General features: G+C 40.9%; 1 protein-coding gene across 2 annotated transcripts in view; it reads left to right on the forward strand.

The window, feature by feature from the left end:
• The window catches only part of LOC124555030 (ceramide synthase 6), a 119,118-nt gene extending 95,829 nt beyond the window's left edge, over positions 1-23,289 (forward strand). Inside the window, exons 5-9 of one of the 2 annotated variants that reach the window (XM_047128788.1) lie at positions 5,925-6,146; positions 19,236-19,354; positions 19,666-19,810; positions 19,908-20,082; positions 22,451-23,289. In XM_047128788.1, the coding sequence (XP_046984744.1) occupies positions 5,925-6,146; positions 19,236-19,354; positions 19,666-19,810; positions 19,908-20,066 (645 nt within the window). In that variant the 3' untranslated portion in view covers positions 20,067-20,082; positions 22,451-23,289. The remainder of the gene's footprint in view (positions 1-5,924; positions 6,147-19,235; positions 19,355-19,665; positions 19,811-19,907; positions 20,083-22,450) is intronic. The other variant, XM_047128789.1, reaches the window with a different exon arrangement.
• Positions 23,290-27,319: the final 4,030 nt, after the last annotated feature.

The raw sequence follows: 27,319 nt of genomic DNA on the forward strand, positions 1-27,319 counted from the left end.
AGTGACTACAGTACTGTACCAGTTTTTGTTGCTCTGTGTGTCTTTTAGTTCACCGCTTCCATGTGAGTAGAAGACAGAATATAAATTTGCAAGCAGCATTATTTTTCTGGTGATTCCTCAACAATACATATGAAATCCATTTAATCCATTTAATTCAGTAATGTCAGATTTTTATGCAAAGAAGTCATTTATATTTTATGACTTTTGCTTAATTCAGTACAGATACCGCAACACTGTATGTATACATATTTTTTTAAAAAAACTCTTGTAGCGATTTAGATATTAAAGTTCTGCAATCTTAAAATCTTAGTCTCTTGTAGTGTTTTATATTTAAGGGCCAACCTATATTGTAACTTTCAGCTTGTGGAATTATTCATCCAAGGACTGTGAATAGTACACTTTCACAACAGATATTTCAATCAGTTTGCATAATCTGTAGGGTGTAAAACAGTACTTCTCTGAGCATATATGGACGTCATTATATATATAGACTTACCAAACAAAAGCGCTGGCAGGTCGATACACACAAATATACACACAAAATTCAAGCTTTTGCAACAAACGGTTGCTTCATCAGGAAAGAGGGAAGGAGAGGGAAAGACGAAAGGATGTGGGTTTTAAGGGAGAGGGTAAGGAGTCATTCCAATCCCGGGAGCGGAAAGACTTACCTTAGGGGGAAAGAAGGGAATGTCAGTACCTCTGTTGACATCAATATTAAGAGAAAGTAAATTCACCAGTGTCTTACTTAAACATTCTGTGGGGGTGTCTGTCGATGATGTTGCAATGTGAAATAACTTCTGACACTAGTCTGCACAAAAAACTTTTCCGTGATCATGCACCGTGCTCCAAAAAGTCTTCTAAAAGAAACCTGGCAATTTCTGGACCTTCAGCACTTTTTACATACTAAGTGACAGTCCTGGTTGATATGACAGTAATCATTACATACTACTACAATCATCAATATATCAACTTTTGTCGACTTTGGAAATCTCCCTGAAACATCAATTCCAGTCTGGCGAAATGAAGCAGCTGCAGGAGGAATTTGCATGAAGTGCCCTAGAGATAACTGAGGTACATGTTTCTATCATTTGCATTCCCTACAATAGCTTACATAATGTCTATAAGATTAGAAGATACAAGGACAGTGGTACGTGGTTGTGATTGTGTCAAAGGTCTTCACAAATTACAGATGACGTGAAGTTTGGCTTGACCATAAATGAGCTGAAATGACTAGCAACCATTTCTGTCCCATTGGATCATAATGACATAATGATCCATCTATTAGTCTGAACTCTCATTTAACAGTTTTTTTTCCTTCTGTAAAATCTCCACGGCCTTCAGTGGCAGTAATGCTTGATCTTTGGTTGCAGCTTTTGTTAGTGTAGCAATGTGTGCGATATCAACAACTCTGTAATCATCTTGCCATGGATTCTGTGAAAGGCAGTTTTCATTTTTCTGTTCTACTGTGATGATGTATTCCTGAGACTCCAGCACCCATCTTACCAGTAATCCTGTTTGGCCTTCAAAGTTTGTCAACCAGCATAAAGAATGGTGGCCAATCATAACAGTGAATGGTCTACTGCTCAAAAAACTGTGCAGCAAGCAAAGTACTGTGCAGACATTTTTAACACCCTCATAGAGTTGCTCTGTAACTGCACCCGTTTTGTAATCGCTTGCATCAGGTGTAGTTCCATCTCGGCCTTCTGGTCAAAAACTGCCAGAGCTGCTGAAGGTATCAGGGCCTCCTTAAGGATTTAAAAGACATTTCTTGCTCATTGTTCCAAGGAAATTTTGTGTCCTGTACAGCAGTTTTTGTAGTGGTAGTGCCTTGCTATTTAAATCCTTTATGAATCGTGTGTAGTAAGAGCACATTCTTTGGCAACATCTCACAACACAAATATTCCAAGGAGTTGGAATATTTGTTGTGGCTCCAACTTCTTTTTTTTTTTTTTTTACCAAGAGAACTCAGTTAACAGAAACAGTGCACCCTCAAGATTTTATTTCTTGGAAAGTGAAGAGAATACCTGTTTCATGAAAACACTTCAGCACAGTTGTCAAGTGGCTTAGATGATCTTCAGTTGTATTTGAGAATACGTCATTATCCAAGTAGCAAAGAGAAGTTGTCCACTCAAGATGTCGAAGCAAGTTGCACTTAATGTATTCATCTGTTGCACAGACTAAACTGCATTGCTTGGAACTCACAGAGGTGTTATGTAAGTAGTTTTTTCCCCCACTCAATCTAATCAACCTCGATCTATCATTAGTCAATCTGCACATCCATAGTGGAGATGTATGTCGCTGGTGTTAGACAGTCAAAGGTGCCATAAATTTGTGGCTATGGGTATACATCCGTTTTGATGATTTAATTCAGCTGCCGGTAATTGACTGTCGTGTGTCGTCATTCTTATTCAGGAGGACCTCACGGGAGGCCCATGGACGTTTACAGCTGAATGATCTTTAATGCAGCTGAAAGTGGCCTATATGAGTGCCGACTGATTGGAAGATGTTCCCTTTGTTGATATGGTTTTTGCATTGGTTCATTTGCTCAGATTTGACTTTGCTCCTGGCTTTAACATTCCCAAAAATTGGTGTGGAGTAGGTAACACTTCTCAACAATGTATCTTCATCAAGCCAATAGCTGTTGGTGGCTAGGTACTATGTTCCTCCACTCGCTTGTTCGGAATGGTAATGTAACGTGGTTGTCTATCAACATTATCAAGCTGACCCTCCCGAACTAGTTTGGCTATCCCTGTACGCACACTCTGAGGAATGAATTGCAGCTCTTCATGGCAATTGGTGACCCTGAGAACTCCATATCGACTTGCGTTGGTTTTGATTGGCACTAACATACAGATTTCTTTTCTGAGGCTGAGTGACTTTCTGTATTCAGCTAGAGTTTCACAGTTTAACTGAGCAACAAAACTGTTAAGTAAAACTTATCTTGTTGATCACAGTGGGGTAAGAGTATCCCCAGCAGTAAACAGATGTCCATAGCAGTCGTTGTGTAAACATGTTGGACCAGTGTCCTCTATTTGTACTTCCAGTCTTCTAGTTGGATTGCTTGTGATGCTTGGAAGAAGTTAGCCAAGGATAACATTATGAGTGCATTCTGATCAAACTACAAATTTCATGGGCTGTGTTCTGTAATAGAAAGCTATTCTCGTGAAACAGATTCCTTTTGCCTGGACATATTTCCTATTTGCAACCTTCACCAAAATGGTATTTGAAATTCAGAACATAATCCTCAACTGCCATTGATGAGCATCTGATATCATGGAAATAAACACTGCAGAGTGTTTAGGTAGCTCGCTGATGTGATTTCTTGGCATCTTAGCAAAGGTTGTTCATGGAAGATTTCACAGTGGTAGGTTCACATCCACAAATGGTAACATAATTTAGTTTCCATGATTTTTGTAGGCTGGAAGAGCAGTTGGGACCTTTGCATGTTGACGGAAAGCCTGAGAAACATTTGAGATACAAGGATACTGCGATGAGCTTCATCCCGCAGATCAGCTGTAGTCATTTTCAGTTGCCTAGTGTGTATAGAATAGCCCAGTTTTGATATCTTGTGGTGTAATAGATGTCAAACACTCACCTTTCCTCTATATCGGTGTACTGTGTACCCAGGGTGTCACCAAAGAAACACATAGCTCTGTTTTCCCTCCATTCGCAGTGACCATTTTTCTGTGCAGCGATTGAATTGGTGGGTTATTTCTGTCTAATCGAGAATCTCGGATATTGCCTGATGGTTGCACCAAAAGCATTGGGTTTCTGACTCCATTCCTCCCTTCAGATTTATCTTTTAGAGGTTGGTGCCATTTTTAGTTAATGATGATGCCTCATCATACTTGGTTTGACAGTCAACACTGCTACACCTGATTGTCGGGGTTTGACATTAACAGATGTTGTAACACCTCTTATCTCTCCGTTTTCTGTTTAAGTGATCAGAGGTGCTGATGGTATTCCACGATTGCCATTGGCACTACAGTTGGAAGTCTGTCTAATGTATTTCGGCATATTATTCTCTGATGCATTGCCTGCAGGTGCTGACACCACTTGAAGTAATCATCTGTTGTGGTAGCACCGTTCAAAAGAAGTGATTGATGCAAATCGTCTGCCGTGCCCTTCATTAACTGTGGAATATTGCTGGCTTCCAAAATATTCGGGTTAACTATGTGACTCAGTGCCAAAAAGCACTGTATAATACTCTGGCATTGGGTTCTGTTCTTCAGTTGTGCCTTGGCTATATTGACCTGCTGTTGGTAGTTATTTTATATGTCTGGAGTGTATCCCACTTCTTCAGCTTTTCCTCATTGTTCTCAAACCACTAGCAAGTTGTACCATCAAAGTAAATATATACATTGGCAAGAAACATCACTTGCCATCCCACCTGTTGTAATTAGCAACATGGTTGAATCTATTTAGACATCTTGTTGGATCCTATCCAGTATCTCCCAGAAACACTGCTGGATGCCAGACTCATGATAGATTATTTTCTTTTGGTTGATACTTTCATGACTGAGGCCATAAGAAGACTGTATTGTTTGTTTTTCTAATTCCTGTCTGTGAAGGCGATTACTTTTGTGTAGCCTTATTGGAGCAACTGCAGTGGTGATGTCCAAATAGCCAGCATCCCCCCCAAACAGTGTTGTGTAGAATATGGAAATACGAAATTAAGTATGAGTTATGAAGTTAGAGTAATCAGTAAAAATTATTACTTTGCACTGGAAGCACATTCATTAAACACACGAGAGAGTGTAGGTGGGTCTGAACTGCCTCTCTCTGCAGTGTACGCTTCTGTACGTAGAATGTTCTATAAAGTACTGTATTCCATAAATAAAGAAATTCCAGAACCTCCTAGAAATCACAAATGTCAAATGATAAATAATTGCAGATGGCAGGAATTAACGAATGACCAACGCTGCCAGACAGAGACTGTAGCAGCTACACCACAGCAGATGGCGTTATGCACATGAAAATTTCTTCTTATAGTTTTCGTCTTGTTCTGTTCCCTTTTCCCTTCTGTGCTTATGGGTCAAGACATCCTACCATTTTATCAGAAAGAACACATTTACTGATGGATTTAATGTTCTGGCCCTTCATTCAAAGTCTGATGCTAGACAATAGTGTGAATAAAGAAAAACATGACTCATTTAATTATTAGCATACCAGTAAGCACACACTATACACACAATAACATTCATCATAAAATGTGGAGCGTGCAGTCTTCCACAGTCATAACAACATTGCTCATGTTAGTATGTCGAACAAAGGGTCTTGCTGTGTGAGTTTTCATATGTACGAGTTTCACACATCTCTATCACCTGCAAATGCTGTTTATCCATCTTGCATATGCCCAAAGTCAAAACACACTCCTTTTGTGCTTGAAAAATCCCAAGATCATATACATGCTGCAATCCTATTCCACTCCTTTGCTGTTCAGTAGTAGTCCTAGTAAGAGAAAGTGTGGCTGCAGATGATAAATTTTGGTAAATTCCAAACATTATTTATGTTCTCTGCATGGAAAATGTGATAATAAATGCAATGTTGTTCATGTAGTGTTGTTTGTCCTGTAATGTATTCTACTTGGCCTACAGAAATTGCGGTTTGACTGTATTGCAAGAGATTACTCTGTATTTGTGTGACCTCCAAAATTTTTAAAAACACAGAACAGTTATAGACTTCTAAGATTGTTAAGAGATCAGATAATCAATTAAAAAATGAGGCAACTAATTTGCAAAACAATGTGTTGTTTATTTTACCTTGCACATGGGAATGAGCTTAGAGCTTCGCATATTCGTAAAGGAGAGCGGTAGCTTTAGAGCATCCAACATTTTATTCCTAGTATTATTTTGCTATATAAAGTTGTTGTTGCCGATAAGATTAAGTGCAGAATATTTATTAATAAATGCCCTTCTTTCCAGAAGGTGACGACTGATTGTTGGTGGTATTACATGTCTTCACTGGCATTTTATTGGTCATTGGCTGTATCACAGTTCTTTGACATAAAGCGTAAAGACTTTTGGCAAATGTTCATCCATCACATTGCTACTATAAGTCTGATGTCTTTCTCATGGATGTGTAACTTGCACCGTATTGGTACTTTGGTATTATTGGTACACGACTGTGCTGATAACCTGCTAGAGGTAAGTCTTTTTTGTAAAGTAATTGTCATATTATAGCTGGAAAAAATAGAGGTTTGCATAGCAAAATGCAACAGTGATGTGTGATGCAGAAGAGTGTTAACACAAGACTAATCATAAGGCTGTAAAGGAAAGATTACTTCCATACTCCTACCAGAGACATGTTTTCCTTGCCTGTGCCACAAACAAAATCATTTCATAGCTTTATATTTCTGATTTAAGTGTAATCATTGCTTTTCCACATGTCAGTGTGTTAGATTGTGGGAAATGGTGGATTCCATCAAAGTAGCATCATTACATTTGAGTGAAGGTAATCCATTTCTAATGAGTTCATTAGGATGGGAGATTTAAGTTGTTCTTGTTTATTTTCTAGCTGAAGCATTTAACTTAAAAATACTGAAACTGCTTTGTAATATCAAGATAAACTGATTTTCATTGAAGCAACTGGTCCCTGTGAGTATTACGATTGCTTTTCAGCATACACCACACAATAACTAATAGTTTCTGATTACCAGTGCCACATTTGCTTCATCACAAAAATAATATAATAAACAAATCTGAACACTTACAGCAAGAACAGTTAGGACTGGATCCCTCACTACCAGTCTTTATTGATGCCATACCCTTATACACCAACATCCTTGTGACTCCAACCTCGCCATCTCATTCCTGATACATTAAAACTAATTAAATCTTCACACATAACTACTTCTCCTTTCAGAGGGAAACATTCAAACAAATCTGTGCCATAACCATGGGTGCCTTCGTGGCACCCTCTTATGCCATCTGGTGTATGAGCCATTTACAGGAAACCACCCTAGTCACCTGTAACCCTTTGTGTTGTTAAAGTTAATGGACCTAGTGCTTCAGATGGCTCTTGTCAGCTCAATGTGCCATGTTATTGGACATTGATCTGCACCTCTCTGGTGGCTCCATCCATACCAAGCACACTGACGATCAACAGTACATTCATTCTGATAGCTACTACACAAAAAAAGCACATGCACTAACCCCCAGACATAGTCCACAGACAATTTATTGTGCCTTATCCTCACAATCCCTTTAAATTTCCACCCTCTCCAAGAACCAGTTGTAAAGGAGCACCCCATTCCCTCCCAATCAATCAGTATCATCATGTTCTGGAACAACATAACCATATCCTTTCCCAGGGTTTCGGCTATTTTTCATTGTGTCCACAAATGAACGTCTAACCATAATATTTCCCACCCTCTCCCAAAGTGGAATTCCACTGCCCACCCAGTTTACGCAATATCTTTGTTCATCCTTACAGCACACTAACTTCTAATCTCTTTTCTCATTGCTCACATACCTGTGGAATCACCACCACCTCCTTCACGCACCCACCCACCCACCCAGCCACCCTCTCTACCCCAGGTCCGCCACAGCTCTTTGAAGGGTATGCGAGTGGCACACGTAGGCTCCACGCTATTGCTGCCTTTCTTCTGTCTCTGGCTGCATTCCCTTCCTCATATCCGCTCCTTGTAACACTATTCCTTTTCGATCTTGTATCTTGTGTTTCTACTCTTCCTGGCTTCTTATGGTCCCTCTTGGAGTTTGACCTCCCTTTCTAAATTCCGTTTCTTAAGTGTGAGCTATTTTGGAAAGATCTTCCTCCCTAGCATCTCCAGTGTGAGTTCCTCCTTCCCCCACTGTACACCCCACACCAAGATCACCAGCACATGTGGCCAGTCAGTGGAGCTGTTATGTATGCATCTGGCTGAGATGAAGAATAACTTGCGCACCTACTCTGCTCTTCGTAGTAATAGATATTTTATCAGTAGCTTTATACACAGTAAGGTGCGAACGTCTTCTCCTCCTAAAATAACGTGGTATAAATAGTCTGTGTTGCACATGCGGCTGCTCGACGACTGATGCTGTCTTACCAGAAATGTCACTTATATAGCTACCAGTTATCAGAGCAGCGCTCTTGTTGTGACTGGGTTGTGCCCACAAAGTGAGCCCTCGATTGGGGGCAGATGTTCTGCACATGAAGTGTGCTAAGCTCCATGCTTCTGCCTGCTTTTCCATGGCTGTCTCTTCAGACAGAAACAGTTCCCTCTCTCCTCCTACTTTTGCTTCCACGCCCTTCCTCTCCCTAGGATAAGACCCAGGTACGACGGCTTGGAGAGAAACACTTTCCATGTTACTTGGTTTGTTCATTAATTTCATCTGGCAAGTCCAGAGAGGCCCTATGGACAATTGTGTTGATACCAGTGCTTTCATCCTGGCTTTTGAGGGGGAAACCATCCCTGAAAAAGTCATTGTGATATGAAGCCCTAAATTGCACCTCCCATGCTCTGTTTCCAGTGTCTCCATTTTGATCAAACGTCTTAACGATGTGAGGTGAGTCCTATTTTCAGTGACTGAGGCTGCCCTCTCCATGCGGGGAGTTCTTACACCCCACCGCCCAAATGCATCAACTGTTCTAGCCCACATTGTCTGTGCCAATAGAGTGACGATCTATAAAGAGAAAAGGAAGATTCAGGAATTAAAACCTCATGACTATCCCACTCTGAGGCCCAACAGAAATTCGACCACCTCCACCCGACATCTCTGACTTCTACCTTTGCTTCTTTCCTCCTCCCCCTGCCTCCCCCCCCCCACCTCCCCCACCACCTCGTCCTTACTTCTGCCCTGTCCCCCTTCCATTTCCTCCTCCATGGCAGTTCCCATCCCCTCCTTGCAGAGAATCACTCCTCCTCCTCAGCCAGAGAAGAAACACTCTTCTCTGGCATCTGCCGGGGATGGGGCATCCTCCAGGAACACTTTTCCCTGGTGCCTCCAGGACAAGAAGCCAGTTACTTAGTCGGATGTGAGTCCCGTGCTCTATGGGCCTCAAGGCCACTAATTTGCTTTCAGATCCTGATATCGCTATGTCTTACTCTCTTCACGACTACACCTCCTGTTGCCCTCCAGAGGAGGAGGAGGAGGAGGAGGGGATGCATAAGTCCCTCCAACATCGGTGGGCACGTCACACCCTCCTTCTCAGTCAGGGTCTGACCATACATTCGTGGATGTCACTCCATCCTTGCTAGTGACAGACACTGACCCAGCGCTATGACCGATTCTGACCCGTTCGACATCCATCCGGCCTCTTGCATTGTTGTTCTCCAATGGAATTGTGGTGATTACTATCATCATCTTCTGGAATTGTAACCCCTTCTTCCTCTGTACTCCGCAGCTTGTTCTGTATTACAGGAATCTCCTTTTGTTGATGCTTGTTCGCTGACTCTTCATGGTTTCCAAGCCCTCTGCCAGAACTGGGTCAGCCCGTAACGAGACTCCGGTGGTGTCTGTGCATTGGTCCACATGGACATGGTTAGTTGTTGGGTCCCTCTTCATACTGCGCTGGAAGCAGTGGCCGTTTGGATCCGTTGAGACTCTGCAATAATGACACACAATCTTTTTCTCCTTCCAGACTGGCCTCCTACGCTTCCTGTTCTTCTTGCCTTCCTTGGGCAGCCCGGTTCCCCATTCCTTCTGCTTGGGGTTTTTGATGCCCATAACCCTGTCTGGGATGGTACTGTGACCACTGACCAGGACAGGATTGGTGAAGACCTGCTGGCAGGTCTTGCTTGATCTCTGCCTCTTCAACAATAGAGCCCCACACACAGTGTGGCATGCAGCAATTTCTTGGCCATTGATATTTCAATCTGTAGCCCTGGATTCTTCCCCTCTGTTCAGTGGGGAGCTCATGACGATTCATGTGGCAGCAATCGTTTTCCGATCACCTTACCTTTCCTCCAGCACCACTCACCGTGATGTCCTCCCAGGTTACTAATGCAGATTGGTATGTCTTTTCCTCAGCCGCCATCTCACCCATTTCTCCTCATGATGGCAGTGGTGAGTCTGTACAGAGTTTGACTAACGCCTTCCTTTTGGCAGCTTATAGGTGTTTTGGGAATTTTCCTGACTGGTGGTACCACACCAGTCCAGACTCTTGTCACTGAGCATTTTGCTCAGGCCTCAGTGTCAGACCACTGTCTGCCAGCATTCCCTCTTCGTAATCCCCCTATGGGTCCGGGGGGTTAGAATAGGCTCGAGGTATTCCTGCCTGTCGTTCGAGACGACTAAAAGGTGTGTCTCACTTTTTGGCCCTATGAGTTCAGGTCCCATTCTATGGTCTGATCAGCCACTTTCAAAATTCTATAGAAGTGTGGGCCATATGGGGAAGGATGCCTTACGTGGCGCACGGGTTATCCATAGTGCCCTTAGATTCGATCTCCTGAATCTCTCGTCATGGCTTTGCATCTGCACTTGTGATTAAACTATTTGGGCAAGGACACTTTCCGGGGTATGTCGTCTTCTTCTGTTGTCTCCTCTCTTCTTTCGCCCCCATGACAATATTTGATTTATCTGTGCCCAATATGCGGCTCGGTAGCCAGTCCATTGTGGTGGGGCCATCGTGTACCCATTTGGTGGTAGCCACCTGACAACACAGGGATCACACTGCTGATGCCTGAGCTATAAACTCCCCACATATGCCAAGACACGTACTGTCTTCTTGGGGCATCAGGACTTCCTGCAACAGCCATTGTGCCAGTTGGCCTTTGCTGTGTCTGGGTGGTGCCCATGGGGAGAGCCCCTGATTGGAGTGGGTGGCATCAGGGCGGATGACCCGCAATGAAGCAGACTAAGTCATTTTTTGCTGGTGACGATACGGCAGCGAAATCTAACCGTGGATCCTGGTCCGGATGGCCGCATCAGTGCTGGCGTCCAAGGCGTGTACTTGCACAGGGCAATGAGCAGCAGTAGAGTTTGCCTGCACAAGGCAACTAATACAGCTGGACAGGGACGGACATGAATCTGGGAGCCCCAATTTTGAGACCTGCAGCTGGTGTAAGCAAGCTGACCATCAGACCTCTTGCTGGAAGGCACCAGTCAGCAGCATTCAGATTTGGGTGTGGCTGATATACATGCAGCTAGCAAAGGCACCATCTAGCCACAGCAGCATCTAGCTGCAGCAGCTTGATGGCCCATTTCGGAACATTGACCAACATAGTCTTCCCCTCATAGCTCCTGGCAGTAACTGTGTATGAAATGAGCATTATTTGTGTGAGCTTGATCTGCCACAATTTCTGAAACTGCACCACTTTCCCTCCTGCAAGCCACAGGAGAGCCAAGGTGCGAGGCATGGTTGTTGGGCAGTCATTGACATCATTGCCTCAGTGTCACAATTTTTTTTGTCTATGTCAGTAGTATCAGTCATGGCTGTGCCATGCCAATGAACAACTTTGTTTTCCAGGAGACCTGAATGGTGAATTCTGCAATATCAGCATAGTCAGTACAGCTGCTTGTGCAGGAACACGTACTGGCTCCAACCCCTGCAGTTTCTTAAGACACCCTGCCATGGTGTTTTTCTGCTAAGTCAGCTATGTGATTATTCTGCTGGGTTAAGTGAAGCCATGGCGCAACCCGCATCCCCTCTTGGGAATATTCGGTCCATCAGATCACAGACTGTCCATGTTTCTGGGAGAGGTCCTAGCACACATCTTACACCTAACATATGTTGTTGTTGTTGTTGTTGTGGTCTTCAGTCCTGAGACTGGTTTGATGCAGCTCTCCATGCTACTCTATCACCTAACATATACGTATGCCATATTTGGATTTTCCCCTTTGAAATTCAGCTTGAACCACAATGTTCATTGGCTGAGCAGGTAACTAACTTTTACTTCTTAAGACTGATCCAGTTGACAGGTAACTGGTTTTAAGGGAGCTCAAGTGGATGGGTTGTTTTTTGCTTCAGATAGATCAGTCTGTACAAAGTAGTCGGACTAGAGTGGTACCCAAAATTGACACACTCATTATGACGACTCTATGGTGTCAGCTACTATGATACTATTTTATGTGCTGGAACATTTGCTGTGCACTAAAGCATCTATTCTGAGTTGCTATTAACTCACTGAACTTCCCTCATTGAATTATTAGGTAACAAAGATACAGAACAAACTAAAATTAATATTGAAAAATTCTTTTCTCTTAACAAATTCCGTTAACAAATCAGCTTGTAACAGAAGAATAGTCATACTCAATTGATCTCTTATGCTTCGCATTTCTTCCTCTTGATCCAGTGGTTTCTTAACTTGCTGTTTAGGTGCATCTTCTGCATCCTGTGGTGCTCTGTCTTTGTAGCAAAAGTTTGCCCTATCTTTTTCCAGGAAGTGTATCCCTAAAACTATACTGTCATATAACCCATTTACAATACTACCAGTACCCACTACAATAGTCTTACTCAATTCCCATACTTCAGTGCTAATTACAGATTGACTCCTTCCTACAGTGTTATGCTTCCTTGTACCTAGTGGCACCACATCAGGAGAATTTGGCCTCAGTGACTTTGTGCACAGTTTAATTGGCCTGTCTTTGATGGCAGACGACCCTTGCAACAGTGTGTTACTGGCAACAGGTTCCCCCTGTTGGAAGAATGCCCTGCTGAGTTCCACTGTGCATTGTCAAAGATCAAATTTTGCATAATGCTTATCCTTATCCCAGAAAACATCACTCTGCAATTACTGTCAATCTCCTTAATGTCCCAGTCTTCAGGTACCACCATTCCTGAAATGATTTAGCCTTGTCTGCTTAGTCACTAGCATTACAAGCACTTTCCCCCTTTCTTCTCTTACCCCCCCTCGCCCTCCTTGTCTTAAGGAGTGGTGCTGTCACTGGTGGCAACAAATCCGTATCCTCTAGAAATAATGTCTGTACCACCTATTATTGACTACATTTGCAACATAATTAACATCACCAATAGCTTCCAGTGCATTATTTGCAGTGTCTACAATAAAATTGCCATCTGCAGCTACACCCTGTGTGACACAAAAATCATTGGCATATGCACATCCCTGTATGTTCCCATCCAGAAATACACCTCACCCAGGCACCAAGGCCTGTATACAGGGTTACACCTCACTCATGTGCTACAGCCTGTATACAGTGTGTCTCAAACCTTATGGGTAAAATTGAAACAGGTGATAGTTGGTCCAGTCCATTGATGAGGGTACATGTTGTTCAGGTGCTCACTGACATTAACATCAAAGTGGGCCAGTGCACTGTCATGTTGAAACCACGTCCTTTCACGGTCTCAAAGAAATGTGGCAGTACATCTTGCAGGAACACCAGGTAATATGGACAAGTCTAGTGAGGAGGCAGCAAATAAGTTGCTATTAGGTGACCACCCATACGTTCACAGAGAACGTTGCTTGTGGCTACTGATGTAGGTGGTGTGGGGATTGTCCTCAATCCAGAGACATTGCTGTTGTGGCTGTTGGAAACACCATCATGGGTGAATAAGGCCTCGTCTATGAACAAAAAAACTACAAAAGTTCAGCACTACAGCACTGTGGTGGATAATCCATTGACAGAAGCGAATGCGGGGCTCAAAATCTGTTGGTCCGAGTGCTTGCACGCATTCCTTATGATAGGGGTATAATACGTGTTCCACCAGTAACCACCTCCTCCCCCCCCCCCCCCCCCCCCCCAACCCCTCCCATTGTATCCTTCGAAGTGTGCGATTCACAGGCAGGTTGATGGGTGCTTATTGCTGGGTGGTTGGCCAGACAGTCCATCTCCTCAGAGTTTAGTTTGGTGTTCTGACACGTCTTTGGCAGGAACCTTGGCTGGCTCTCTCTCCCATGAAGGATGCCGTCTCTCGTAAGTTGGTATCCATGGAGATAAACTTCTTCCATTTAGGATGGTGCCTGTTGGGAAAGCATTCTCTGTACATTCATGCTGCTTTCCAGGCCCTACATCCTGTTGCACTGTACATGAAATGCATGTCTGCCAACTCTTTGTGATGAGTAACATTCCAGCTTTGACTACACGTCATGCACTATATGCAGTAACACATCTTACCATAGACCCATAATGACAAGCTGTCTGTTGTGGTAGGCAACTGACACCAGGGATAGTGAAGTGTGTGTGTCACTGGGTAATGTACCAGTATAATGCATGCAGTTGTCACATGACACATGTGCTATGAGCTAAGTTGTGTACAGTATGTCTGTCTGATGGTCAGAGATGTACATTGTTCGTCACTCGCTGTACAACAGATACCGGGATCTTTGCAAGAGTGCAGCAGAACTGCATGTGCCCTTGCAGTAAATGCATTGAGACTGGCAGTCTTCACTTTGAACAATTACTATGAGCTATGTTGTTGGTATGCAGTGTACTGAGTGTATGTCCACGACACAGTAAATATGCATTTCTGACCATTGGTTCCCTATCTCAATATGAAAAGTCGTGAAACTGATATCACCTACTTCAATTTTAGTGAAAAAGAATGTGGCACCCTGTATAACATAAATCTACCTCCAGTGGAGTAGATACCACTGCACCTAAATTACTGTCACTACCTAAACTACTGTCACTACAACCACTTCAGAACCTGAGTTCTTGCAAGGTATTATAACTACTAATCCTACATTGTCTCTAACTTCCACAATCTTACTACCTTCCACAGCAATTAAACTGTTAATATTAACAGTTAATATTAACTCCTTTCTTGCAACTGTCTGCTTGTGCAGAAATACTATCCCTTTTCTTATTTTTCCATCTCCGTATGCCTGCAGTAATTTATCCACGGATCAACAGGCTGCTTGTGCATCTTGTTGACCTCTCTTTGTTTCTTTTCTGCCTCCTCTCTGTACAACAATCAACAGTCTTAACTAGGCCAACAGTAGTTGAACCTATTGCAGGAGCCAATAAATTGGAAAGGCCCTGTCCCCTCTTATAGGCTGAAATTGCTTATTCATACCTGAATTACTTGGTCCAAACTGAGCTAATTGAACCACTACAGCTCTCAGTGTTTCTAACACTGACACTGTGAAACTCTCATGTAACACACAATAAACTAGACAGTAGAACAAAATAGGATGTCAAAAAGGACACTTAAATGTAACAGTATTGTAACATGTCTTGCTGTAACTGTACTTCTCCACAAGAGTGGCTGAAGTTACATTGCCCATACTCACTGGCACAAGAAACACATTTTTACATACCCTCGGAACATTGTTTGAACCTAATGCCCCAACTCAAATATAAAAACAGAATTAAACATCTGGTAGAAGACCAACCCATTCATCCTAACACTTGCAAGCAAAAACCAAACAAAAAAACTCTGCACTGACCCTGCTGTGGTGATGATGATATTTGCATGTTTCGGCTGCCAATGCCCTCAACGTAACTGTAGAGGTGGAAGAAACTGCTAATGTGACCCAGTGTAGACACAGCAGAATTACTGGTGCCAAATGTACGTCTACTGCTTCTTAATCCATGAACAGTGGTTGTTGATGTTGCAGTGACCATTCCTGATACCAGATGTGGAGGTCGGGGTGGGGTGGGGTGGGGTGGGGTGGGGTGGTGAATGATCTCCAGGGTGGGTGGCAGAACAGTACGTCAAGTGAACAGATGACATTGAGCTCTCCAGTCTGAGCCCTTGAGTGTGATTGCAGCAAGATGATGGGTAGATACCAGAAGGATATCGCACATCCAGCCATAAAAACAGTAATTACATAGATACAATTATCCAGAGCAAAAGATACAGTTGTCGTAGTGTTGACAGAAGGCACACATTGCACCGAAGACTCAGACTGCTCTCAGTTGCTGAAATGTGCTTAGATCAGCAAGCAGCATGCTGTCACCACCAGCATGTGGCCTCGTTTCACCCAGCAGGCAGTCAGTTGGTGCACTGTTATGGCAGACTGCACAAAGCTGGTCATGTCATGTGTGCAGACTCTGTGCTAGATCTGCCAAAGCACAGAGAGTTGAACCATGGACCATAGTATGGGCGGCTGTGTTAGTCCTGGCAGCTGAGGAGTGTGCTCACACAATTCAATGAGCACCAGTGAAATCTGTCCGCACAAGGTAACTAAGCAGACTCAGGCATAAACCAAGGACTCAAAGGTTCAGGACCAGCAGCTGGTGGAAGTTAGCCGGCAGTTGGTCCTCTGGCTGGAAGGCACCAAGTCAATAGCATTTGGACTTAGGTATGGCTGGTTTACCCACAGCTAGTGGTGATTCATTTTCGGACGTTGACAGGCATGGACTTCTTGCAGCTGGCTTATGGTGGTGACTAATACTGCTTGTGTAAAATGGGCAAAGTTTACATGATCTTTGCCTTCCACTATTTCTGAAACTGCAACACTTTCCCTCCCATACCTCACAGAAGACCCGAGGTGTAAGGTGTGGATGTTGGGCAATCATGACATTGTTGCCTCAATGTCACTCTTTCTGTAGTGTCAGTGGAATCACAGCACTGGCTGTGCCATGACACTGTAGTTACTTTACTTTTCAGGAGACTTGGTTGGCTACTTTTGTAATATCAGCATAGTCTGAGTCTGGCTTCTTGTGCAAGAGCACATACTGGCCCCTGTCCCTGCACACTCTCCAGACACCCTGCCGTGACATTTTTCTGCTAAGTTGGCAACGAGACTCTTCAGCTGGACTAAGGGAAGTCATGGTACAACAGACGCTGTCTAGACTGATTTTATTCGGAATCTTCCTTAAGATTTATTAGAAACACTTCCCAACAAACAAAGAAGAAACATGTGGTTTGTGTGTTTTGGGGCTCTACCACATTTTAGTCTCACTGTTAGAAATGCACTGGCTGGTATCTGCTATGACAGATTGATAAGTTGACTCTTTTTTTTGGGGGGGGGGGAGGGGGAGAGGAGAGTCACCTTAAACAATTGGTCTATGCTTCAGACAACACTGATACAGAAACTCATCAGCATCTTGTGGAAGCCTGTGAAACGATTTGAGACATTTGGAGTTGTTTGAAAGTGCATTGCAGTCCCCTATTCGACAAGTGCATTCATGCTTGTGTGGGAGCAAGAGGAGGATATTGGAACATTCATTACTAGTCTCAGAGTTCATAACACTTTCAGGCTGACAATATGTAACTGATTTGTGATTGTAACGTTTAATGAATAATGTTTGCTTATATGTTCATATGAACCTTTTTCTTATGTGGTTAAGGACCCTGACCCCAAATGTATGTAAAAATGTTTTTTGGTCATCCTGTCTATCATACGACCTCATTTAGTATGATGTTAAACTGGAAAAAAAGAAAAGTACACACATTTGAGTTGGTACACATCTTTGTACAATTGCTTCAAATACTTTGTAGTGTTGTTAACAGTGAAAAATGTTCCAGATGAAACACTTTCACATTTCTTAAATGCATAATGGAGATTAGGCTGTATCATTAAGTAATAAATATGTATGTTAACTGATTCATCAGTTGGTTCTTGAAAGAACAACTTCATAATTATTAATGAAAAGCATAGTAATTGTGTATGTTCAGCAGTATTAATTTATTAAGTTAACTAATTTTCAGCTTAAAAGGCCACTGTCAGACTTACAGTTAGTTTGTAGAACATACACAATACTGTGCTTTTCATTTATAATTAATAAAAAAATCAGATGTAGTAGAGTGCTTTAGGTACTGATTGCAGTTATGTCCTTGGTATGTGCACAATATTTACTATGTAGGGATACTTCGCTAATTTTTGTTTGTTTTTTAAACATGTTCAGCACAAGCTATATGGAAGAGGTACCACTAAGAAAAATGAATTTTATTTAAAAAGGTGAAGCAAACTCCTCGAACTGGGCATGCAATAAGAGATGAATGTTTGATGGCCATTAGGTTAGCACGAACTGTTTCCGATAGGTTTTAGTATTCTATTACGGAACTGCATCTGAAAAATTGCAGTTGAGTGTGAAAATCAAATCTGAAGTATTTCAAAATTGGTTTGAAATTACTGGTCTGTTAAACAGCGGTAGCAGTCCACATGTAGGCAGCTGCTAAGGGTAATATGGCAGGAATCATAAACTCACTATTTTGATGCCTTGGAACCATTGTGCAGCTCCTATGAAGATACCCAGAAGTAGTATTTTTGAGTTCTCAGAAGCATGAACCAAAAATATTAAAGTGAATAAAAATTTTGAAACTAGTGAAGGTGTGTACTTACTGTAAGATAAGTACTTTGTTCAGGTTTTTCATGTCTGAGATAAGAAATATTGATTTTCATTGTATGTGAAAATCTGTATGTTACAATTTGAAATGGGATGTTCTTGTACAGAACCCAATTTTCAGCCAGTATCTTTTAGCATTTCAGTGAATGGAATGCAGTAATACTGATGGGAAATAATTTGTCTAATTAGTGTGCAAACAACTACATTATTCAGTCTCGTGCCATCCTAGAGGTAGTAGTAGTAGTAGTAGTAGTAGTAGTTGTTTGAATATACATATGTATATTTGCTTGTTAAAAAAAGTCTGCTGTCTTTGAATTGTTCTGTTTATGAAAACCTCAGCTTTGCCAATGTTCAGTTCCGGTTTACTGGTGGCTGGTCCACACTTCAGAATCTAATATTCCACATTTGGACATGAAATACATTGCCTCTATAAATTTTCTTCAGAGTACCCTTTTTCAGGGCAGTATCTCCTGCCAATTGCTTAGCTCTTTTTGGATCTGCAGCTTATTTTCAAACTATTTTGTACATCAGGGAACTGTTTTCAGATTTAAAAATCTGTATTTCCCATTACCTCAATTTGTATCAGATCTGGAGTAATAGGTTTTACTGTGCTAGTCAAAAGTTCCAGTATTTCTCATCTGTTGCGGTATTTAGCCTTTCTAATATTAGGAGGTACTTGATAGGCCAAAGGACACACTTTATGCTGAGAGACTGACAGTAAAATCTACTAAGGTGGGCCACAGTGTGTGGGTGAAATGGTACTTCATCAGAAGCTGTTTTCTGATAAACCTCCAGTTTTCGTTTTAATTTTTCCAAGTCTGCACCTTCATGAGAATTTTTTATACCTTGTGCATCCTCATACATGGTAAAATACCTTCTGACACAAACATATGTTCTTATGTATTGAAGTTGGGATTTCGGTTGCTGCTACCCGCAATTGTTGTAGTACAGAATATTCACAGAACAAAATAAGTAATAGTTTTATATAATACCAGTTCTGTCTAAGCAATAGATAAAATTTTTATGTTGTTAAAAGTGTATATGACTTGTTTTCCCCTGGTGACTGAGTAATTATCTTTGTGTGTCTTCCTGCTCTAGGCTGCAAAATTGGCTAAATATGCAAACTACCAGAAACTTTGTGATGGCCTCTTCATTATTTTTACAATTACTTGGATTGTTTCACGCTTGGGTGTATATCCATTTTGGGTAATAAGGAGGTAAGTCTACCTTTTTAAAAGTGCACTTTGGATGATGTTTCATGAAATGTTAATATGAAATTTTATTTCATACTGCACACATCTTGCTTGTCACAAGCAGAAAACTTTCGTTATTTAACAGATTACTGTTAATTTTTTTTTTTTACTTTTTAACATGTTCTGACTCTTATATTTCATTATTTTGGTGGTGTTGATAGTAACAACATGTCACCAAATAGGTGAAGAAATATTGTAAAACTATAAACATAGTGATTCTATTTTGTGTGTAGATATGTAAACAAATCACCTTAAATCATTGTCTGTCTTTTCAGCATCACCCATGATGCTCCAGTTATAGTTGCTTTGTTCCCAGCCTATTATATATTCAATTCATTGCTGATTTTGCTTCTGGGTCTACATTGCATATGGACTTATTTCATATTGAAGATAGCATTTAAGTCTTTACAAGCTGGTCAGGTAAGAAAAGCATGAAAACACACACACACACACACACGGAGATACAGTTCTGTTGCACAAAGGTGTTATCACTGTATATGTCTTAATGTTGCCACAGATGGAGGGTGACATTCGAAGTTCATCTAGTGATGACAGCCTGTCTGAAGACATGGATCATGACAGTCAGGTTGGCTCAAAAAACCAGAATTTAGTTGGCAATGGTACAGTAACTGCTCCCGCTGCTGTTGCTGCTTCTGCTACTACTGCTGCTGATTAACCCCATCAATAATGTGGTATGTAAAATCAGTGCTTAATATATAATTAGTGTCAATCATAAAGTGTTAGACATAAAATTACTTTTGCAATTTCTCATTTTTATACAAGTGGACTAGTTTCATTTCTTCTAGACTGACAGATAACATTTGCTAGTTGTTCTTAACACCTGAGCCACAGCAGAACCATACTTCGCAAAAACTGTTCTTGGTATAGTTCAAATCCTACTTGTATATTATTCGCTACCTGTTTGTCAGACTGTCCTCTGGCAAAAATGTTCGTGCTGAGGTGATAAGAGTTGGCAGCGTAGATGAGGTAGTTACCTTATACAGGGCTATTACAAATGATTGAAGTGATTTCATAAATTCACTGTAGCTCCATTCATTGACATATGGTCACGACACACTACAGATACGTAGAAAAACTCATAAAGTTTTGTTCGGCTGAAGCCGCACTTCAGGTTTCTGCCGCCAGAGCGCTCAAGAGCGCAGCGAGACAAAATGGCGACAGGAGCCGAGAATGCGTATGTCGTGCTTGAAATGCACTCACATCAGTCAGTCATAACAGTGCAACGACACTTCAGGACGAAGTTCAACATAGATCCACCAACTGCTAACTCCATTCGGCGATGGTATGCGCAGTTTAAAGCTTCTGGATGCCTCTGTAAGGGGAAATCAACGGGTCGGCCTGCAGTGAGCGAAGAAACGGTTGAACGCGTGCGGGTAAGTTTCACGCGTAGCCCGCGGAAGTCGACGAATAAAGCAAGCAGGGAGCTAAACGTACCACAGGATGGTGCTCCACCGCACTTCCATCATGATGTTTGGCATTTCTTGAACAGGAGATTGGAAAACCGATGGATTGGTCGTGGTGGATATCATGATCAGCGATTCATGTCATGGCCTCCATGCTCTCCTGACTTAACCCCATCCAATTTCTTTCTGTGGGGTTATGCGAAAGATTCAGTGTTTAAACCTCCTCTACCAAGAAACTTGCCAGAACTGCGAGCTCGCATCAACGATGCTTTCGAACTCATTGATGGGGTCATGCTGCGCCGAGTGTGTGAGGAACTTGATTATCGGCTTGATGTCTGCCGAATCACTAAAGGGGCACATATCGAACATTTGTGAATGCCTAAAAAAACTTATTGAGTTTTTGTATGTGTGTGCAAAGTATTGTGAAAATATCTCAAATAATAAAGTTATTGTAGAGCTGTGAAATCGCTTCAATCATTTGTAATAACCCTGTACTCTGTGCAGATCAGTTGTGTAAAATAAAAAAGTTAAATATGTGTGTCAGGCAGACAGTGTGCCTTCTATTTAATTTGAGAAGCTCATCTCAGATACTTACAAGATTGTAATTAATATTGTAATTAATATTGTATACTCTGAAAGGTAAAACTTTTACCAGCTTACTAACAGCATTCAAAACCTAACCACCATTTCACACATTACAGCAAATGACTGTTTGAGACTGACACATTGCCGTAAAGTCAACTTCAGTTCAAACTAATTACTAGCAAAGACTGCAGAATTGTAATGAAACAGTAGCATAATTTAGACACAAAGGAATTACAGAAATTGGCTGAGAGCTGACGCTGATTTAAATTGATGGGGAAAGTTGAAAATTTGTGCTGGACCGATATTCGTACCTAGGTCTCCTGCTCACTAGGCAAATGCACTGACCAGTGTGCCATCTGGACACAGTGTTCATCCCAGATACATGGACTACCCAGCACCCCTCCCATCAGACCCAAATTTTCAATTAATTTACACACTTCTGATGTAGTGCCCTTTGACCATTATCCTCTTTACTCATGGCAGTTCACCAATTCCCGTAAAAGTCTGAGCCTGGTGTGCACCTGCTCAGAAGAAATTTTTGGCCATCCTCGCCTTATTTATTTATATGTCGGGTCTGTTCTTTCGCACATGTCTGAAAGAACAAACACCATATATATGTAAGTAATATAATTTTTATCCAGGTGCTATGCATCAACCATTTGTCCAGCTCAACCTCCTCTTATTGTTCGTTAAGGCATATTATGCTTAGAAGTACATATTGTCACGTCTTTCATTTTTAGAAAGCTGGATCTAGTAGATTAAAATATATGGGGTATTGTTGTTGGAAGTTTATATCCATTTTATCATTTGACAGCAATGGTTGCTTGTCTGTAATGAACATGTAGAAGCAGAATTGTCATTTTAAGTACACCCCCCCCCCCCCCCCCCCCCCCCCCGGCCAGACTCCTATTTCCTCTTTTTCCTTCGCCTCCCATAGCATCACTTCCCCTGTGACTGTTAGTGGATGCTCATTGCAAAATAAGGTGAGATTTTGATGTACATACTCCAGTCTTTGTGCATTACTTACAGAATTATGCTTCTTTGATTTCAGGAGTGTGCATGGCTGTGCTTTCGTAATTAGATGCAGTGAAAGGACTGGAGCTCCAAATGATACAAAGTATGCAATGTAATTGAATGCACTGTTATAACAATATTCATCACAGAACTGGATTGCAAATCTGAAACCTTTAATTAAAACGATCAGTGCAGTGCTTGTGCCTGTGGAGTACAGCTTACAAAGTGAAACCCTATCAGGCATTGTATCAGTGCTATGTGGGTGTACCACAAGACCAAGAATTGGATTTGTTGTCTCCCCCCTCCTTGTGTGTGTGTGTGTGTGTGTGTGTGTGTGTGTGTGTGTGTGTGTGTACACCTGCGCACACATGCTTGTGCGAATTTGTTCATGTGTGTCCATGTTTTTTATGTAATTGAGTGTTTATTGTACTGAACTGAATATAAAATATTACTGTGTTATTAGAACAGAAGAATGTGAAAGTCTACGTTTTGTGATATATGGCTGTAAAACATGAACATTTAATTTAAACTGTGTATTATAACCAAATGAAATTTTATGGTAGTAATAAATTTTTGCAATCATATTCTGATACTTCCACAGAAAATGGAGGTTTTTTGTTAAATTACTGTTTTTGGTGAAGCCAGTTTTGGTTGTGAAATGATTGTAACAGGAAGCTACTGGAGTTGTATAGATTTCATTTGTGAAGTAGAGATCAGTTTCTCATGTACAGTCACTGTATGTGTTAAATGTATCCTTGTCAAGGACTAATGATTATAAAATGCTACAGCATATGGAATTGTGTGGTGTATGAGACCAGTGAAAATTATTATAAAATATGACTATATTATTCAGTTATTAAAAACAGTAAAACAGTCTTTCGGTATTGGTTTCATTGTGATGGCTGAAATGCATATAAAATGGCAGCTACTCATAAGATGGCATAAGTTGCAGCTGATATCCATTAGCAGAGCAGTATAATTAGTCTTCTGGAGACTATTTATTAATGTGTTCAGTATTTCACATTACTGTTTATATAATTTGCACTTGATATGAATATATTTTTTTAAATAAAACTATTGATATGATTTAAAAATTTTCCTCTGTTCCTTCATTGATATTTTTGTTTAGTAAAACAACTATCTCTGAGTAACCTATGCAAAGAATTGTGTAAAAATCTTGGGGTCACATGCTTTGTTCAGTTAGTGGAACATAGTGGTGCTCACATAAATTTACTCGGTGCTAATGTTTAAAAATTACATATTAATATCCAGGATGGGGGTCTATCACTGGCAAATGGAGTATTTCCATTGTGATGATCGTAAGTCTGATGCTTCCACATACTTGTCAAGTATGCTGGACAGTAGAGTTTGCATAGGGAATAATTGCCTAAAGGCTAACATAATTCCCTTAGATTTTTTTGGGCATGTGACCCAAGTGTGAGCATCTCGCATCAAATTCATGGTACATATTTCGTGTTAAGAGCTGTTCAGATTGTCACCACAGGTAAAATGCTACAAGAAAAGCTACTAACTGAAGAAACATAGGACAATCGTGTGTTGCTACTTTCAGAACAAAGTATTTAGAAGTTGTGGTGGTAGCCAACTGTTTATTTTGGTATGATTTTGGATGTAACTATGGGATTACAGGAGTGTGGGTTGGAAAGAGAGAGAATTGGGTCTGGTTGGTATTCTGTAGACTGTTCGTGGGAAATGTGGTAGCTGTGAAGCACAAAAGTCTGGCAGGACCTTTAATCAGACTTCTGTGAAAAGGTAGTCTGTCAAAATTGGGCAAAGCAATTTGTTGGTTATGAGAAGTAAGCCTAAATCATCATTTCCTTTGGGTCTTTGTCCCACTGCAACACAGAGTTGGCCTTGTTACTATGGAGTTGGCGATGTTAGTGTCAGAGGTTGGCTGGATGCCCTTCCTGTCGCCACAGAAGTAAGCCTAAATGGTTGTATGGTAGTAGTGTTGAGCATATGCATGCGTTTTTGGTACCAGTTGTTAAGTATGGTAAGTTTCTTAAGTAGCTTATTAACTGCAAACACTCGTCAGTGGAAGTACAAAAACTTTAAAAATCTGATCTTTATCAGTTGCTGGAGCTATATTAAGTCTTCAGGCTCATCTAAGTCCATGATGTCATGATAATACTCTGAAATAATACATGACAAGGGATTATTGTGAAATTAGAGAGTTGTACGAGTTTGTACCACATTGTTCGCAGCACTTGGTAACATTCAATCCAGTCTGTAGTTTTAGTGTGATGTTCAGTCGCTAATGGGAGCAAGAGTGGTTACCGTGAGGAGATTTTAAAGCTTTCTATCAGGCTATAATACCCAATACTCTTCAACATAGTGTTTCCCTGAAGAAAATCTCATTTGCAGGTACATTACCAGTACATTGTCATTATTTTTACCACCTCTGTTTCTCAAGGATTACAAAATGGTCCTATTATATTATTGCTCAATATTTGTGCAGTACTATTAAATGTGTGTTGTTCAAGTTAAGAGTTGTGCAGTAATATTGAGCAGATCAAAACGTTGCACTATGTGAGAAACTTTGTGCTGTCTGCAGGTAATATTAACAGTATCACATGCTTTGTTGAACTTCTTAGTCTTCGCTGTTGTGTTTATCTACTAAAAGGAGTTCAAAACAAGAAGACAGATCATTCATGTTAGAGTGCATTGAAATGTACAAATCATTTCTTGCAATATGGGATGCTAGACCAAGTGAATATAAAAACCAGAAAATTAAGACTGATTCTTATGAGTCATTGTTCACAAAATGTAGAGCATGATATTGTACTGCTAAAAGGAAGGAGGTTTTTTAAAAATTAAATGCTTTAAGAACAGAGAGCAACCATTTTATCATTCAACCAAACATTCTCAACAAGTTTCTGTGGATGTGAGTATTGTCTCGAACCAGACTAAGTGTTACTCAGTATTATTTCACATTTTTATTCAGCAGACTATCTATGGGCTAATTCAGAAATTATTTAGAGGTTGTCTTAAAATACACAGAAGCAATGTCAGGAACCATAAGAAATGGTGTGTTCAGGTCAGAAACTGACTTTTTTTTCTTTGTTTTTAATTTTTACTTCTGTAGTGTATATGAAGTGATGAGTGGTTTCATCCTAAATTTAATCTCCCATTACAGAAACGTGAAAAATTAAACACTTTCTGCATGGCATATATAAAAATAACATTTGAAATCCATTTGCTTTGTTTTGTATTTCTCCACTAATACTATATGTAGTCATTGCATACTCAATTTTTTTATCTGTTTAAGTTTTGAGTTGTAGGTTTCTTGAACCCCAATACTAGATGAGTTGTGAATGATGATATGCCACTCTGTAATAGAAATGTATCAAATTGCACATGTGTGTAGACAAGTTACACAACAAAGATATGTTAAGATTCCAGAGCCATATAATTAATTTATTCATCGCATATGTTAGTTACATTTTTCAAATAAACGTGTAAATTTTTGACCCCCCCCCCCCCCCCCCCACACACACACACACACACACACACACACACACACGCCTAGAGGCTTACAGACAGGATTTACAAATTTCTGACATATTTCACTGGTGAAACAGATGACAGATCACTGCTCAATTAAGCAAAAAGAAAGGGAAGTGGTAAAGATGAAAAGTCAGTAGTGACCATTACATGCATTAAACATGTACTCTTGGTACAGGATGTATCTTTTTAGTTTCCAGATACACTTCGTTTCCTGAGTTTATTTCCAGATCAGTTAAAATGATATGTGCGAAAAAACTGCTGTGCTCTCAGTAAATATGTAAGTGAAATCCTTATATGGCCCTCCTGCTTTAGGCTTTCTTGTTGTTCCATGCATTAGTCTAGGAAAAAAATCAGGGGTGGTAACCAAAGGAAAGCAAACAGTTACCAAGGTAGTTTTCCACCGCATTCACTATTAGGTAAACGACATGAGGATTTCTTACTTCAAAGCAGCTACTTAAATTGAAGTGTTTGTGTTGACAAAAACTGCATGTAGAATCTATTTCATTATTATATGATTTGAATGTTGACTTTTTCACCTTGGTCTTTATCAGTATGTTGTGAAAATGTACCTTTCCATGTAAAGGGATTTTAATACCGATATGGGCATCACTTTTCTTTTATTGCAAAAGTTATAATGAACACATGATATATGTTGTGCACAATGAAATATATAACTTTCAAAAGTTATCAATTTTTTTTTTCTCCTCCTCTGCTGACAGTTTAGATTGTTTAGATGTAAACTGTGTAGCATTTACCAATAAAAAAAGTGTGTGTGTGTGTGTGTGTGTGTGTGTGTGTGTGTGTGTGTGTGTCAGTACTCCTCAACTGTATACTCACATATACAGTTAAGGGATTTTAATAAGACCACGTGATTTTAATGTGTGTGAAAATAAATGCTTTGGTAACATTGTGGAACATGGTGCAATAACATATGTGGCCCAGTCACCCATTCAGAAGGCAGGCAGCAGCACTAGCAGTGGAGAGTATATAAACAGCGTAGGAGGGGTGCGAAAAACAGTGCAGTCATTGCCATAATGCAGAAACAGATTTATCGGACTTCCAAACAGGTATGATTATGGGCTTTTGGACCAAGGACAGGAGCATTTCCAAAACAGGTAAGTTCGTAAACCGTTTGCGTGCAACCACGGTTGGAGCATATCGTGCATGGCAAAATGGTGCCATCCAAAATTGGCACCCAGGCAAGTGTGGTGCGCCACGGGCCATAGCTGACACAGGGATGATTGACAGCTGGAGAGATGTGTATGTGTGAATAAAGGTTTAACTGAGTGCCCAGATGAACAGCAAGGCTACCAACAGTGCCTCCTCAACTACTATTCACAAAACATTGCTGCATATGGACATCCACAGCAGGCACCTGGTT

The sequence above is a fragment of the Schistocerca americana genome, chromosome X, assembly GCF_021461395.2.
Source record: "Schistocerca americana isolate TAMUIC-IGC-003095 chromosome X, iqSchAmer2.1, whole genome shotgun sequence".
Classification (NCBI taxonomy): domain Eukaryota; kingdom Metazoa; phylum Arthropoda; class Insecta; order Orthoptera; family Acrididae; genus Schistocerca; species Schistocerca americana.